General features: G+C 41.9%; 1 protein-coding gene across 3 annotated transcripts in view; it reads right to left on the bottom strand.

The window, feature by feature from the left end:
* Positions 1-8,380: 8,380 nt before the first annotated feature.
* The window catches only part of LOC112235733 (inhibitory synaptic factor 1-like), a 49,516-nt gene continuing 41,801 nt past the window's right edge, over positions 8,381-16,095 (bottom strand). For all 3 annotated transcript variants that reach the window (XM_042330882.1, XM_042330880.1, XM_042330881.1), the window contains one exon: positions 8,381-9,736. In XM_042330882.1, the coding sequence (XP_042186816.1) occupies positions 8,891-9,736 (846 nt within the window). In that variant the 3' untranslated portion in view covers positions 8,381-8,890. The remainder of the gene's footprint in view (positions 9,737-16,095) is intronic.

The raw sequence follows: 16,095 nt of genomic DNA, 5'->3' as shown, positions 1-16,095 counted from the left end.
TTAAAACCACTATAGACGGACTTATGAAGAATTTGAAGGATTGTAAGTCTTGTTTGAATGCTTGATTGTTAAGTGTCTATTGCACATAAAACAATAATTGATCTAATTGCTCCGTGTTGCTTGGCATCTAGCGAGGTTGGCCTCTCACTGCTTCTCTCTGTGCAGCTGGTAAATCCTAGCTGGAGACATGGGAGATCAGTCAGCCTGGAGATTTACACCTGACATGCTCTTAAACCCCCTGGCCTAACACTGAGGGTGGCAGAGGGCTTGATGCCAAACACCAGGCCTACCCAGACCCACAGAGCAATTTAACTGCTGTGTTTGATAGGTTTTATAGGTGCATCAGGCTCAGGCTGAGACTGATGCTGGGACGCCGCACTGAGCGAGGACACAAGCAAAAGAGAGCATTGATTGACCAATTCACTAGAACACACTTTTGAAAAGGTGCCAATACGCCCTAACTTACAGCTGCTCTCTGAATGCCTTTCCCTAAGGTGACATTCAGACTAAAGCACTATAGTACAGTGCTGGGAGTGGAGACCATGTTGATCGTATTAAAATCAGGGGCATTTTACAGCGTATTTTATGATACTATTAGCATGTCACTACTACCCTGAACTAGACAGGTATATGGCTGTATCCGTATTGTCTGGCTGCAGACTCAGGATAGGTCGATGCCTCTGAGTGTTCAAATGTCACAGGTGCTCAGTGGCTAATTATGAAAGAAACTTAGTATACATTATTTATTTGTTTTTTCGTCCCGTTCTATTGAAGATGACTTAATGACATCCCACAGCTATTCATCTTTAGACATACAGGGTACCTCTGAGCGACTTTGTCAGCAAGCCACCCAGAGACTGCGAGCCGGAACCTGACATTTGACTAATTGCTCTCATTTGAGAATGATCACTGCTCTGATGTACTGGCGATGCACAGCAGCGACAACACAACACACAGGAACCCCTGTCAGGCTGGTGACCTGCTTCACTCCTTGAATCCATTAGGAATGGCTAAAACCACCCAATAACACCAATAAAGAACTGCATTAATTAGATAGGAAAAGAGCAGAAGAGGTGAATAGAATGGAAGGGGGCCCTACTGGTGGCCCCCCAGGTTGGCAGTAATTATTGCAATCATTGGTTGTTTACCAAAGCCCCATATACTACCCACCAATGCGACCTATACGCTCTCGTTGGCTGGCCCTCGCTTCATACTCGTCGCCAAACCCACCGGCTCCAGGTCATCTACAAGACCCTGCTAGGTAAAGTCCCTCCTTATCTCAGCTTGCTGGTCACCATAGCAGCACACATCTGTAGCACGCACTCCAGCAGGTATATCTCTCTGGTCACCCCCAAAACCAATTCCTCCTTTGGCCGCCTCTCCTTCCAGTTCTCTGTTGCCAATGACTGGAACGAACTACAAAAATCTCTGAAACTGGAAACACTTATCTCCCTCACTAGCTTTAAGCACCAACTGACAGAGCAGCTCACAGATTACTGCACCTGTACATAGCCCATCTATAATTTAGCCCAAACAACTACCTCTTCTCCTACTGTATTTATTTATTTATTTTGCTCCTTTGCACCCCATTATTTCTCTATACTTTGCACTTTCTTCCACTACAAATCTACTATTCCAGTGTTTTACTTGCTATATTGTATGTACTTCGCCACCATGGCCTTTTTCTTTTGCCTTTACCTCCCTTCTCACCTCATTTGCTCACATTGTATATATACTTATTTTTCTACTGTATTATTGACTGTTTGTTTTACTCCATGTGTAACTCTGTGTTGTTGTATGTGTCGAACTGCTTTGCTTTATCTTGGCCAGATCGCAATTGTAAATGAGAACTTGTTCTCAACTTGCCTACCTGGTTAAAAAAAGGTGAAATAAATCAAATCAAATCAAATAAAGATTTCAGGGAGATTCTCATTGGAGCCCAGACTTGTCTCTGTGTGTATCAATGAAGGGCGAGGCTAATCCATACAATAATCATTCATCTCACTGTAACATCTGCTATTGCAGAATACTCAGCTATACCATCACCCTTCGTTCTCTCTCCTTCTTTCCTCCTCTGTCCTAGCCCTGTTTGAGTGACTCTTACCTGTCCTTGGCCCCCTGTCGATCACTTTATGTTTGATGAAGACCTCAATGATGGGCCTCCAGAACTGGAATGGAGGACACATTAAAGTTAGAGGAGGCAGTAAAATAAATGATGTGCTATAGAGAGGTGTGTACAGGAAAACATTTAAGTAAGAGATGGGGAAAGCCCTCTCCTTGAAGGTGAACATAAGGGCCACTTGGGGAGTGCATTGTACATAGCATCTGTCTTCATCATCATTTAACTCTTGTTTGCTGGTTTTTACTAAACTGTCAGAAACGCTCTGCCCTCCTGGCCTTTACCTGTAAATGCCATGAAAATGCTGACAGTCTGCCAAAGCAGAGCTCCCAGGAAAGAACTGCTGCCTGCTTCTTCTTAGAATTCTACAGTGCTTTGTCAGAATTAGAGTTGCCTACCTGCACTTACTGTAGCTGCTGCTGCACTTAGCTGGTCTGGGCATTTATATTCTGGAGTCATCTATGCCCATGGGCCTATTGAAAATTAATTTAGTAGTGGTTTTCTGTTAGTGAAATTGACTGTGTATTTAGGTCATCCAGGTTCCACTCTTTCTCATTCAGGCCTAATACAGGAAGTTACTGGAACACATTACCAGACCACCATATAGTTGTTTGAGTGTCATCTATTTCTCATCCATCTCCCATGTTATTTAAAGTCAAGGACGTTCCATGGGGACTGTGTGTCTGTTCTTTGTTGCAGTTGTACTATTTTTTTCATGATGTCATCATGAAACTGTCGCCCAGCTGCTGAAGAAAACGTTATGCCTGATTTCTGAGCAATTTCCTGCAATATATAACTTGTATGGCTGGATCATTTAAGCAGGTACTGGGGTTTCATCAGTTGCAATCATATTTCTCCCTCTTCTCTCTCTTCTGCAAATGACTCCTCGCTTTTCTCTCTTACTTGCTTATCCTGAATTGTAAATGCACTGCATGGAATTTTTTTGGACTCGTCAGTCAGAGAAGGTATCAGTAACTTTCAAACAAGAAATAAATTATACCGGTACAGTAAATGTATTCATGACTATCAATTGATTACGTGCAGATGAACTATTCAAAAATAAACTGAAGTCAGTGCCTAGTAGAAATTCATTGCATATAGTGATTGCTTTGAGCCCATTTCATTGGGTATTATACAGTACTCAGTTGATTTTGGGGTAAAACTTTACTTGACACCTAGCGTCATAACATGTTATGACACGGTCATATCCATGTCATAGTATGTCATAACAGCTGACATAACTTGTCATAACCTGTCATAATATGGTCACAACACTGTCCTGACACATATATGCATACCTATTGTGACATAGTGTATATTGCATTATTTTATGGCTGGTTATACAGTGACACCTACATAGTTCAGTTTCTGAGGTGTATTTGTTCGGTCCTTTGTTTTGTGGCTCTACTGCTCTACTGATGCAGTCCATCTGAATGAGTTCTGTTGGATGGGGTTTAGGTTCTGGGTCCAACATACTGTAGTGATGAGGCTGAGAGAAGCATGGTTGGGGAACCTTGTTTTTTAGAGCTCAGTCTCTCCACTCCCCCAATGCCAACTGTTGTTCTGCCATTCCACAACTGAGCTGAAATGACACTTAGTAGCCTTCTTCACTTATTTTTCTATTTTGTTGTTTGTTCTGCACAAGTCACAATTTAAATATTTATATTTTTTCATGGACAGGGTTTTAATTATTGAGTGTTAACGTAGTAGAATTGTAATCTCTCCCCCATCGCCACCACCACTACCACCACAGCCCGGCCCCATGTCCTTCATCACCTGTGAAGGTCTAATCTTATCTGTGGCTGCTCCTTGGCTGTTCATTAATACCACCACAGCCCGGCCCCATGTCCTTCATCACCTGTGAAGGTCTAATCTTATCTGTGGCTGCTCCTTGGCTGTTCATTAATACCACCACAGCCCCGCCCCATGTCCTTCATTACCTGTGAAGGTCTAATCTTATCTGTGGCTGCTCCTTGGCTGTTCATTAATCACTCCGAGAGCCCGTGGCCTTGTCCAGCTCCCCCTCCTCATATAAGCTCTGACTGGGCTGGTTGGAGGGAGCCCTCCATGTATGGATCCAGTGCCCCATTGTGCCTATCAGACACATGCCCACCTCCCCACCTCCTGGTTGCTCCCCTATATGGACTCTCTGTATGCCAACCCTGTGCCCATGTTTATCAATCCAAAGACCCTTCCTTGGTTCCATTTATTGCGCTGCTGCAGTCATTATCCGATGTATGTATGTATGTATGTAGTATTTTCCAAGATACGGACCTAGGCCACTTTATATTGGAAAATGACCGGCCACACGGGCAGCTGTCTGATAGTAAGAGGTCTTAAGTTGAAAGCTTACCCTCTTTCCAAGCTCTTTCCAAGGCTTTTTTTCCAAACTGTAGACAATATCATACAATGATATATGAAGGGACTCTGAATAGTTAAGGTACTCTGAATAGTTAAGGGACTCTGAATAGTTAAGGGACTCTGAATTTGATGGCTGCTCACTGACACATTGCCATGTATTTGTTCTTGTTGGACCAACATTGCAGTCTCAATTATTGTCTTCTCTCGGTGAGGAGGGTAGACGTGAGTCGTGCGGTGACTGAGTGCCAAATTCAAAGATGTCACAAATTGCAATGGGTGGGCAGCAGAGGAAGATGGAGGATGGAGGGAACAGAAATAGTTTGTTCTGGAAGCAGCAGGAAAGTTATGACACAGAGATTAAACAAATCGACCCTCAGTATCCCCAGCCGTTAGCCAATCTATAGTAATCAGTGTGACTGAGCTCTTCACTTCATGGACCCTCACCAATCAGCAAAGAAAACATAGATCTGTCGTCCATTTTCTTCAAGGGACCTTTAAAAAGAGAGAGTGTGTGTGTGTGTGTGTGTGTGTGTGTGTGTGTGTGTGTGTGTGTGTATGTGTGTGTGTGTATGTGTGTGTGTGTGTGTGTGTGTGTGTGTGTGTGTGTGTGTGTGTGTGTGTGTGTGTGTGTGTGTGAGAGAGATATCTGTGTGTGTGTAATTTCACTAGGGTGGCAAGTTAGCCAAGCGGTTACCGCATTGGGCCAGTAACCAAAAGGTTGCTGGTTTGAATCTCCAAGCTGACAAAGTGAAAAATCTGTCGATTTGCCATGAGCAAGGTACTTAACCCTAATTGCTCCAGGGTTACTGTTGGTAATGGCTGGCTGTGACCCCACATTTTGAGGGTGTTTCAGGGCGAGTTGGAATATGAAAAAAAACACCTTTCCAATTGACATGTGTACAATACACATGGTACAGGGTTACTGTTGGTAATGGCTGGCTGTGACCCCACGTTTTGAGGGTGTTTCAGGGCGAGTTGGAATGTGAAAAAAAACACCTTTCCAATTGACATGTGTACAATACACATGGTACAGGGTTACTGTTGGTAATGGCTGGCTGTGACCCCACGTTTTGAGGGTGTTTCAGGGCGAGTTGGAATGTGAAAAAAAACACCTTTCCAATTGACACGTGTACAATACACACGGTACATTGTAATATTAAGATCTACAGTATCACATCCAATTCAGATTGTCTTAAAATGGTCACGTCACCTATTTGCATTGTGATACATGGAGGAGATGTGTCTTACATCAGTGTAACAGTGCTAATTTGTGAGCTTGTGGTGATCATTGAAACAGAAACAGTGCCCTCTGGGCAATGATTAGAGCATTGATCAGGGTGCTGCCCAGCTCTAAGATTGATCAGTTGGTCATGTCAATTCAAGTCTCACACACACACACACACACATACACACACACACACACACACACACACACACACACACACACACACACACACACAGCATTGCCATAATTCCTCACATTCATTAAGCCTCACGACAAAACAACATCACCTGCTTGTCCAGTCAGCATTGGCATCAGTGTGCTTACATTCTTTAACCTTTGGATGCCTCCCCAGTTTGTCCAACAGCGGACCAGGAACGATGAAATGCCTTATTACAAATAAATAATGAGCCTACTGGCAAGAGAAACATTCCTAATGTTTTGTCCAAATAACTAGCATTCATCGTCAATGATAATGTATTCCGTTCCAGTGCCAAACGGCTATATACTTACAGCCAGGGGTGATTTCATCATGGATATGATTTTTAAAAAGACTAAAAGGTCAAATTCCCTCCCTATAAATGAAATGTCCCAGGGCAGTATAGGCACAATAAGGGCTTAGTTTGTTTTGGTCTGATTGATGCTTTTTCTGTGCACCACTCCAGCTTTGTTTGTTTATGCTAATGAGTGTGATGACCTGTTGGTGTTCCGTCTAGCAGGGAAATGGCAGCCGATGCTGCGGGAGTCATCCATTGATCTCTGTTCAATGCATCTTTCTCATAGATAGACACAGACTGTTTCCTGGATTAACAGAGCAAGACGGAATGAGAATGTGAAAGCGTGCCACAAGACAAGTACATCCCTGCTGCTTAAATCATTTATACATGATTCCATCCAATCCATTTTGTCTCAGCATCACATTTGAAATGATTGTTTCACCAATTAAAGAGGCTAATTTCCTTTCTCACTCATCACCAAGATGTCTATGCCTGTTTGCCAAGTGGGTTCGAAATGTATCCCGACCTAAAGTGGAGGTTTCCCATTGAGAGAAACGGCTGTGTTTATACTGTATGCTGTGGTTATCACCTTCCTTTAGTGCAGTGCGTGTCAGCTGATATTGGGTTTAGAGTAAAGACATAGGCCTACTACTGTATGCACCTCTAATTTTCTCAGTCAAAACCCATAACCACAATCTCTGTACGTGTGTGAGCTTGGACAAAATACCTATGCATTCTTGCTGGACTCAGACTAACTGATAAATATTTTTGCATTGCATTATGCAAATTATAATTTTTGACCTTAACTTGCAGTCACTCAAAGTATTCTCAGCTGATTCACCAAATACAGGGAGGGCACTTGTATGCCAAATACTGAATTAATGCATACTTCTTTTAATTGACTTTTTGTCAGAGTGTATTATAATGGGTAAGCATTTTAAAATAGCATGACATTGTTTCCCTTGTCTTTTATTATTACGCTGCATTACTCACAGTCTGTTAGGTGTTGCAAATTGAAGTTCAACTTTCACTTGTTCACCAGCACAGCACTGAGACTAGAGGCATGACCATGTTTCACCTAGCAGGGGACCAGTCTAGATCCCGAGCAAAGTATTTGGTTTTGACACAGGCTATGCTTCCTTTACTCCAGCCTGCAGATCAATAATCTGCCTTTCTTTAGTAGGAAAACATTATAGATGTGTTCATTATGTGCATTTTAACAAAAATATATTGAGATGTAAAATATGTGATAAATATATGTAATGTAAAGAGTCCAACCTTGATCTCTTCTGTACTATAACCTGGGGCCCAGGGCAGTTGGGGGCCTATGTACAGTAATAGATCTATCTCTGAGAGGAGAGTTCTCTCTGGCCATCCTCAGAGACATGAGTCAGCACCTGGTGATTAGAGGGGAAATTATTGTGTTCCAAGGGTTGATTAACAACAATCTAGCAGCACATTTTCTTTGTGAGGTCAGCCCTTTACCCTCTCCTGCATTCACTCAACCCCCCTCTCTCCATCGCTCTCTTTCTCTCTGTCTGCCACCCACTCTTTCACATCCTGGCACACATTTCTTAAATGCCAACCTCTTTCTTGAAGGCTGCGTCTGTCCATGTCTGCCACTAATAGCAGAGGAAATAGATGGAGGTCTAACTGTGAGTTTTTGTTGTGGGCCCCCAGGAGCAGGGTCTGCCTGTTCAGCAGAGAGACCTCTCACAGCACTCTCTCAATCAGCCTTATTGATCAACACTGCTTTTGGCATAGTCCCTGTGAATAAAATGCTGCTCTATTGAGTCCAAATCCCTACTGGGATTCAGAATGGAGAGACATAACCTTTTGCATCTTGGCTTTGTGCACTTCTATTCAAGTCCTCACCCCTAGCAGCCTTGCTCCCTTGCAGAGAGGAACGGATAGATCAAGTGGAAATGTCACAATGTGGAGTTGGAGCACAGAATCTCACAAAAATACCTGTTTTTCTTCTTGCTTTCCACAACTACAGTTTCAGCAGCAGACCAAGAGATAAATTATTGAAATGATTAATAAAATCGAGGGCAGGTCAAACCATGTTTTTCTGGGCCTTGACTCACTTATGATGACATCAAAGAGAGAAGGAGGCTTGACTTGTGCATCTAGATACACTCCCTGTTGTTACACCAGGAACCCCCTTGACATTTGAAATAATTGGAAGATGAAAAAGACAATGTTTATACAGATTCTCAGTGTACAGAATGTGCAGTGTTTTTTAACCACATCTTAAAGAACAAGCAATATATTTTCTTGTGATTTATACTGGTGTACGAGGAGGGAAATGACCTCTTCACACTTACTTTCCGATTTCAGAACAATTTCAACTTCCTAGAAAAGTGATTGCTTGAGTCATCTCAATAAGTGTTGCAAATGATTCTAAATAAGGAATCCATCCGGTCCATTTCTTAACATTAGCAGGCACTAGCCTTTTGGTCCGTCAATAACACTTTTCTCTCTGTTACTGCCTTAAGGAACTGCCTTTATCCTTTGTTTCCCTGAGCCTCAGAATGACTTTAGGTAGGTGAGTCATTTCCCATATGATGTATTTATTTAGTAATTAATATGGATTTATTTAGTTGTGTATTAATCTATGATCTATGCATTTAATATTAAATAGTACACAGTCCTTTTTCATTATTTCTGTCGTTGTAAAGTTAATGTTTCTCAGTGGTCCTTTGTTTTCTGTTTGGCTGGAATATAGGGCAGTACTGTTTGGGTGCTTTTATCTGAAACAGTCTGTGTGCTGCTGTTCCGTAGCAGTTTTTTCCGGCAGCTCGCGGGATTGAGAAGACCCTTTCTGGGCAGCGTGTGAGTCCCCGCTGCCACGTTCACTGGGAACGAGACATAAGAAGGGTCCAGACAGTTATGGAGGACGGAGTGCTCTGAGGAGGAGAGCGGTGGTGTGGGCGAGCCGGCTTGACTAGGACTGGGCTCACTGTCGTCAGTGTCTGGGGTCGCACAGCCGCCCTTCTCCTCATCTCCCTCCTCTTCATCCTCTTCGTCATCATCACAGCACAACGCATGGTATAGGATCTTGTCACTGAAGCGGACTCTCTCTCTGGTGCCGGACGTGCGGGAGGTCTTGTGGCTGTGTGTGGAGCTGGAAGCCTCTTCGCTGGCGCTGGATGAGTCTGGGGTGACTATGAGAGGTCCGTTAGGGATGGGCAGCCCCCCATTCATTTGGGAGTAGGCTGAGGCGGTTGTGGGTGGCGGGGTCTGGGTCTGGGTGGGGATGCACCCACGCCCCGCACCAGGCTCCAGCCCTGCATCTTTGGGCTGCACCGTTGGCCCTGCTTTGTGGGCTGTGTTTGCTGCAGCGACGGAGGCCTCCAGATAGCTGCAGAACTCCCAGCTGTCTGAGAGCACGTCAGGGTTGAGGAAGTCCAGCCTGAAGGCCTCTCCCAGGCCTCTCTCGCTGCTGGACGTGCTGCTCGCTGTGGCCACTGTCCAGTCATCTGGCTCCAGGTCAAAGTCAAAGTCTGACGTCAGCTTGTCGATCTGACCCACCACCTAGAAGAGTAGAGAGCGGGTAGAACAGACATTTAGAAGACATGGTTTACATCATAATACATTATGTTCTTGACTTAATATGCTGTTAACTATACATGAATATGCTTTCCACTATGAAGAGAAATACTTCACACACCACCTGAGATAGCAAGGAGGGAGGCGAGAGGGGGGAGGGAACAGATAATTTGAAGTTATAGACATGTTTTTAAACACTACTTTACAATAATAGGATGTTTTAAAGTCGACTATGAAGACATACAGTGGGGTCTGAAATTATTGAAACCCTTGAACCTGTTTGGGATAGGGGGCAGCATTTTCACTTTTGGATGAATAGCGTGCCCAGAGTGAACTGCCTCCTACTCGGTCCCAGATGCTAATATATGCATATTATTATTAGTATTGGATAGAAAACACTCTGAAGTTTTTAAAACTGTTTGAGTGATGTCTGTGAGTATAACAGAACTCATATGGCAGGCGAAAACCAGAGACAAATCCAACCAGGAAGTGGGAAATCTGAGGTTTGTAGTTTTTCAAAGTTGCACTCCCTACGGCTTCCACTAGATGTCAACCATCTTTAGAAACTTGTTTCAGGCTTCTGCTGTAAAGGAGGGGGGAATGGGAGCTGAATGAGTCAGTGGTCTGGCAGTGTGTTTCAGGCTCGTGACGCGCGGTCCCGACAGAGTTAGCTCTCGTTCCAGTGCTTTTCTACAGACAATGGAATTCTCCAGTTGGAACCTTATTGATGATTTATGTTAAAAACATCCTAAAGATTGATTCCATACATCGTTTGACATGTTTCTACGACCTGTAACGGAAATATTTGAGTTTTTGTCTGGACGTAGTGCTCGCGCCTCATGAAGATGGATTACTGGGCTGAACACGCTAGCAACAAGTGGCTATTTGGACATAAATGATGGACTTTATGGAACTTTATGGAACAAATCAGTAATTTATTGTCGAACTGGGATTCCTGGGAGTGCATTCTGATGAAGATCATCAAAGGTAAGTGAATATTTATAATGTTATTTCTAACTTCTGTTGACTCCAACATGGCGGATATTTCTTTGGCTGGATTGGGTTCTGAGCGCCGTACTCAGATTATGCTTTTTTCCGTAAAGTCGTTTTGAAATCTGACACAGCGGTTGCATTAAGGAGAAGTTTATCTTTAATTCTGTGAATAACAGTTGTATCTTTTATCAATGTTTATTATGAGTATTTCTGGGATTTGATGTGGCTATCTGCAAAATCACCGGATGTTTTGGAATCAAAACATTTCTGCACGTAACACGCCAATGTAAACTGAGATTTTTGGATATAAATATGCACATTATCGAACAAAATGTATTGTGTAACATGATGTCCTATAAGTGCTATCTGATGAAAATCATCAAAGGTTAGTGATTCATTTTATCTATATTTCTGCTTTTTGTGACTCCTATCTTTGGCTGGAAAATGGCTGTGTTTTTTTGACTTGGCTCTGACCTAACATAATCATATGTTGTGCTTTCGCTGTAAAGCCTTTTTGAAATCGGACACGATGGTTAGATTAACTAGAAGTTTATCTTTCATTTGATGTATTGAACTTGTTAATGTGTGAAAGTTACATTTTTCTAAAAAATATTTTGAATTTCGCGCGCTGCCTTTTCAGAGGAATGTTGTTAATTAAGATGAGCAGAAATTACATGTTTAAAAACAATACTTATTGTCATTTCTAGTACTTTACTAGAAATGCTCAGAGAAAGAGATGATGTTTAGCAAGTAATAAAATACATCTCAAAAAGGTATGGATAAAATGATTGACAACCCTGTTTTCAACACCTTCGATACCTCACCTTGCGAGGATAACGGCATTGAGCCTTTTTCTAAAATGTTTTATGAGTTTGTGAGCGCAGTGGGAGGGATCCTACACCATTCCACCATAAGGAATCCTTCCAGATTATTGATATATTTCGTCTGCACCTATGGACTGCGCTCTTCAATTCAAACCACAGATGTTAAATGGGTTTCAAGTCCGGAGACTGAGATGGCCATAGCAAAATGTTGATTTTGTGGCCAATTCACCAATTATTTATTGATTTTGTTGTGTGCTTAGGGTTATTGTCTTTCTGGAAGATCTACCTGTGGCCAAGATACAGTCTCCTGGCACAGGCAACCAGGTCTTTTTATAAAATGTCCTGTACTGGGTAAAGTTCATGATGCCGTTGACCTTAACAATGGCCCTAGGAACAGTGGAAGCATAACATCAAAGATCTGCCATGAACCACCTGGTACTATACCCTGTACCTTAGACACTGCTGCCCTATGTACAGTACATAAAATCATTGAACAATGGTCACTCTAATAATGCTTACATACTGTTTTACCCACGTTGTACTGCATTCTAGTCATGGCTCATACTATATACAGTTGAAGTCGGATGTTTACATACACCTTTCTCCAAAATTTTGATTTTCCAGATTTTTTTTCTCATTTTGTCTGTCATAGTTGAAGTGTACCTATGATGAAAATTACAGGCCTCTCTCATCTTTTTAAGTGGGAGAACTTGCACAATTGGTGGCTGACTAAATACTTTTTTGCCCCACTGTACATGTACAACAGAAAAATCCAGAGAAAATCACATTGTAGGATTTTTAATGAATTTATTTGCAAATTATGGTGGAAAATAAGTATTTGGTCAATAACAAGAAAGACCCAGCCATGTTTCATCTTCAATGCCCTTGCTGATGGAAGAATGTTTTCACTCAAAATCTCATGATACATGGCCCCATTCATTCTTTCCTTTACACGGATCAGTCGTCCTGGTCCCTTTGCAGAAAAACAGCCCCAAAGCATGATGTTTCCACCTCCATGCTTCACAGTAGGTATGGTGTTCTTTGGATGCAACTCAGCATTCTTTGTCCTCCAAACATGATGAGTTGATTTTTTTCCAAAAAGTTATATTTTGGTTTCATCTGACCATATGACATTCTCCCAATCTTCTTCTGGATCATCCACATGCTCTCTAGCAAACTTCAGACGGGCCTGGACATGTACTGGCTTAAGCAGGGGGACACGTCTGGCACTGCAGGATTTGAGTCCCTGGTGGCGTAGTGTGTTACTGATGGTAGGCTTTGTTACTTTGGTCCCAGCTCTCTGCAGGTCATTCACTATGTCCCCCCGTGTGGTTCTGCGATTTTTGCTCACCGTTCTTGTGATCATTTTGACCCCACAGGGTGAGATCTTGCGTGGAGCCCCAGATCGAGGGAGATTATCAGTGGTCTTGTATGTCTTCCATTTCCTAATAATTGCTGCCACAGTTGATTTCTTCAAACCAAGCTGCTTACCTATTGCAGATTCAGTCTTCCCAGCCTGGTACAGGTCTACAATTTTGTTTCTGGTGTCCTTTGACAGCTCTTTTGTCTTGGCCATAGTGGAGTTTGGAGTGTGACTGTTTGAGGTTGTGGACAGGTGTCTTTTTTACCGATAACAAGTTCAAACAGGTGCCATTAATACAGGTAACGAGTGGAGGACAGAGGAGCCTCTTAAAGAAGAAGTTACAGGCCTGTGAGAGCCAGATATCTGGCTTGTTTGTAGGTGACCAAATACTTATTTTCCACCATAATTTCCAAATAAATTCATTAAAAATCCTACGATTTTCTGGATTTTATTTTCTAATTTTGTCTGTCATAGTTGAAGTGTACCTATGATGAAAAATACAGGCCTCTCTCATCTTTTTAAGTGGGAGAACTTGCACAATTGGTGGCTGACTTAATACTTTTTTGCCCCACTGTACATGTTTATTTATATTCCGGACTCTGACATCGCTCGTTTTGCTATTGCTCATTCTGATGTCTTAATTTATTGTTCTTTAAAAAAAATTATACATTGAGATTAGGTGTGTATTGTTATTGTATTGCTAGATATTGAAGCATTGTTGGATCTAGAAACATACAGTAATCCTTGCGCTGCACCTGCGATAACAACTATAAAACTGCGGCCTCAACGAATAAACTTTGATTTGATTGTGATTTGATCTAACAGCATATTTTACAGCAGGTATGGGGTTCTTTTCTGCTCATATATTCTTGTTTTGACACCAAACCCACCACTGATGTGCGTGGCCAAAGAGCTCATTGTTACATCCAACAAATGTTAATACCTGGAGTTTGCTAAATGGCATTGGCACCTGGATTGGAACTTTAGTCAGATGACATGAAACTAGAGCACTTTGGCATCTCACACCAGTGGTGGGTTCTTTTCTGTATAAGCAGAAAAGAACCCCATACCTACTATAAAATATGGTGGTGGATCTTTGATGTTTTGGGGCTATTTGCTTCCACTGGTCCTAGGGCCAGTGTTAAGGTCAACAGTATCATGAACTTTATTCAGTACCAGGAGGCTACCAGGAGGCTGAAACTTGGCCACAAGTAGATCTTTCATTAAGACAATAACCTCAAACACACATCGAAATCCACAAAAAAATTGTTAATTGGCCCCAAAATCAGCATTTTGCAATGGTCATCTCTGTCTCCCGACTTGAAACCCATTGAAAACCTGTGGTTTGAGTTTAAGAGGGCAGTCCATAAGCGCAGACGAAGTATATCAAAGATCTGGAAGGATTTTGTATGGAGGACTGGTCTAAGATCCCTTCCAATGTGTTCTCAAACATTTTTTTTAAAGGCTCCATGACGTTAACCTCGCAAGGTGTGGTATTAAAAGGTATTAAAAACAAGGGTGTCAATTATTTTGACCCCTACCTTTTTTGAGAAAGAAAATTATCCCTTGTTTTTTTAAGTGTTTGCCTACAATGTAGTTCAGTATTTGTATTGTTTATTTTATACAGTAATTTTTGCTCTTTATTAAGGGTGTCAAAAATGTGAAACCCCACTGTGCATGCCACACTATGATGATTCGATTTATGAGACCTCTACATTCTACTAGTATGAAGAAAATGTACTTCACATTAAATCAACCGTAATGAAGCTTGACTTTCACCCTCTGTACAGGGAGTCAAACTAGCAGGGTAGTTTATCAACCTGGCTTGGCAAAATCAACCTCAATACTCCTCATCAGCACCCACCCACGCTGTTTGAGTGTTTATGGTCTCATGAATAGAAAGCCCTTGAGCCTACAACACCATTGATTTGGTTGATTTGCTGATGACACATAAAATTCGAGCCTCAAACACTTGACATTTGAGCACCTTAATCAACACATCATGCTCTCATAAGCAATCTATTGTAAAATGGAAAAATGCTCAGCATTCATGTAGTTTGTAAGTGATACATTTCCCCAAACCATTCCACAATTAAGACTAGTGTTTCTCAGAACATGTGCATATGGAATTTGAACAACATTGTTGTTGAAGAGCTGAAAAAGTGTTAGCTGTACCTTGAGATATGCTGTAAATGATCCTTTTTTCCCCACCTAATTCTGCTATTTGCTATTTTCCTCTGTTCTTTCAACTGCTCATTGTGACATCAAATGAGCAGTATCAGAAAAGCAATCCCCTGTCTGCATGAGGGATTAAAACCCTAATTAATTCTTTCAGCGCAATGACTTTAAAGGAGCAATTAACAGTCCCAAAGACCTGACTACACAAATACCCTGATTAAAAACCCAGTATCATTCAGCTGATGTGCTAACTGATTGCTCAGGTGATATCTAGTGCAAACACAGCCATTTGGCATCAAAGAGCTTCATAATCTCTGACAGATCGCGACAGGACAAAATCTTACATAAATATGTAGAGTGTCTATTTAGAAAATAGAAAAAGAACAAAGCCTTGCAGTGCCCACCAACAACTGTTCACAGATGGAGGAAACCATTTTATCAGGTCTCACAGGGGCTATAGGGAGGCTACAGTACATCATACAACAGAGGAGCGATGGAGGGTGTTATCATGCAATATTTTTGCAAAATGTACCGATTTGTATTATTTACAAACCCAAAGCGTTCTGCTCTTATCATAGGCCATACCGTGGTAGTGAATTCAACCATCTGCATTTGAACCAGTCTTGGAACAACCCATCCTCATTTTCCTGATTTCAATCATTCTGTTTCTTTCTAGTATATCTAATGCACACATGTGACTTGTGTATCTGTATACTGGAAACACTTATCTCCCTCACTAGCTTTAAGCACCAGCTGTCAGAGCAGCTCACAGATTACTGCACCTGTACATAGCCCATCTATAATTTAGCCCAAACAACTACCTCTTTCCCTACCTTATTTATTTAATTTATTTATTTATTTTGCTCCTTTGCACCCCATTATTTTTATTTCTACTTTGCACATTCTTCCACTGCAAATCTACCATTCCAGTGTTTTACTTGCTATATTGTATTTACTTTGCCACCATGGCCTTTTTTTTGCCTTTA

Source organism: Oncorhynchus tshawytscha, linkage group LG12 (assembly GCF_018296145.1).
Source record: "Oncorhynchus tshawytscha isolate Ot180627B linkage group LG12, Otsh_v2.0, whole genome shotgun sequence".
In the NCBI taxonomy this organism is placed as follows: Eukaryota; Metazoa; Chordata; class Actinopteri; order Salmoniformes; family Salmonidae; genus Oncorhynchus; species Oncorhynchus tshawytscha.
Note: the sequence above shows the minus strand (reverse complement) of the source record. Positions and strands in the feature narration are given on the sequence as shown.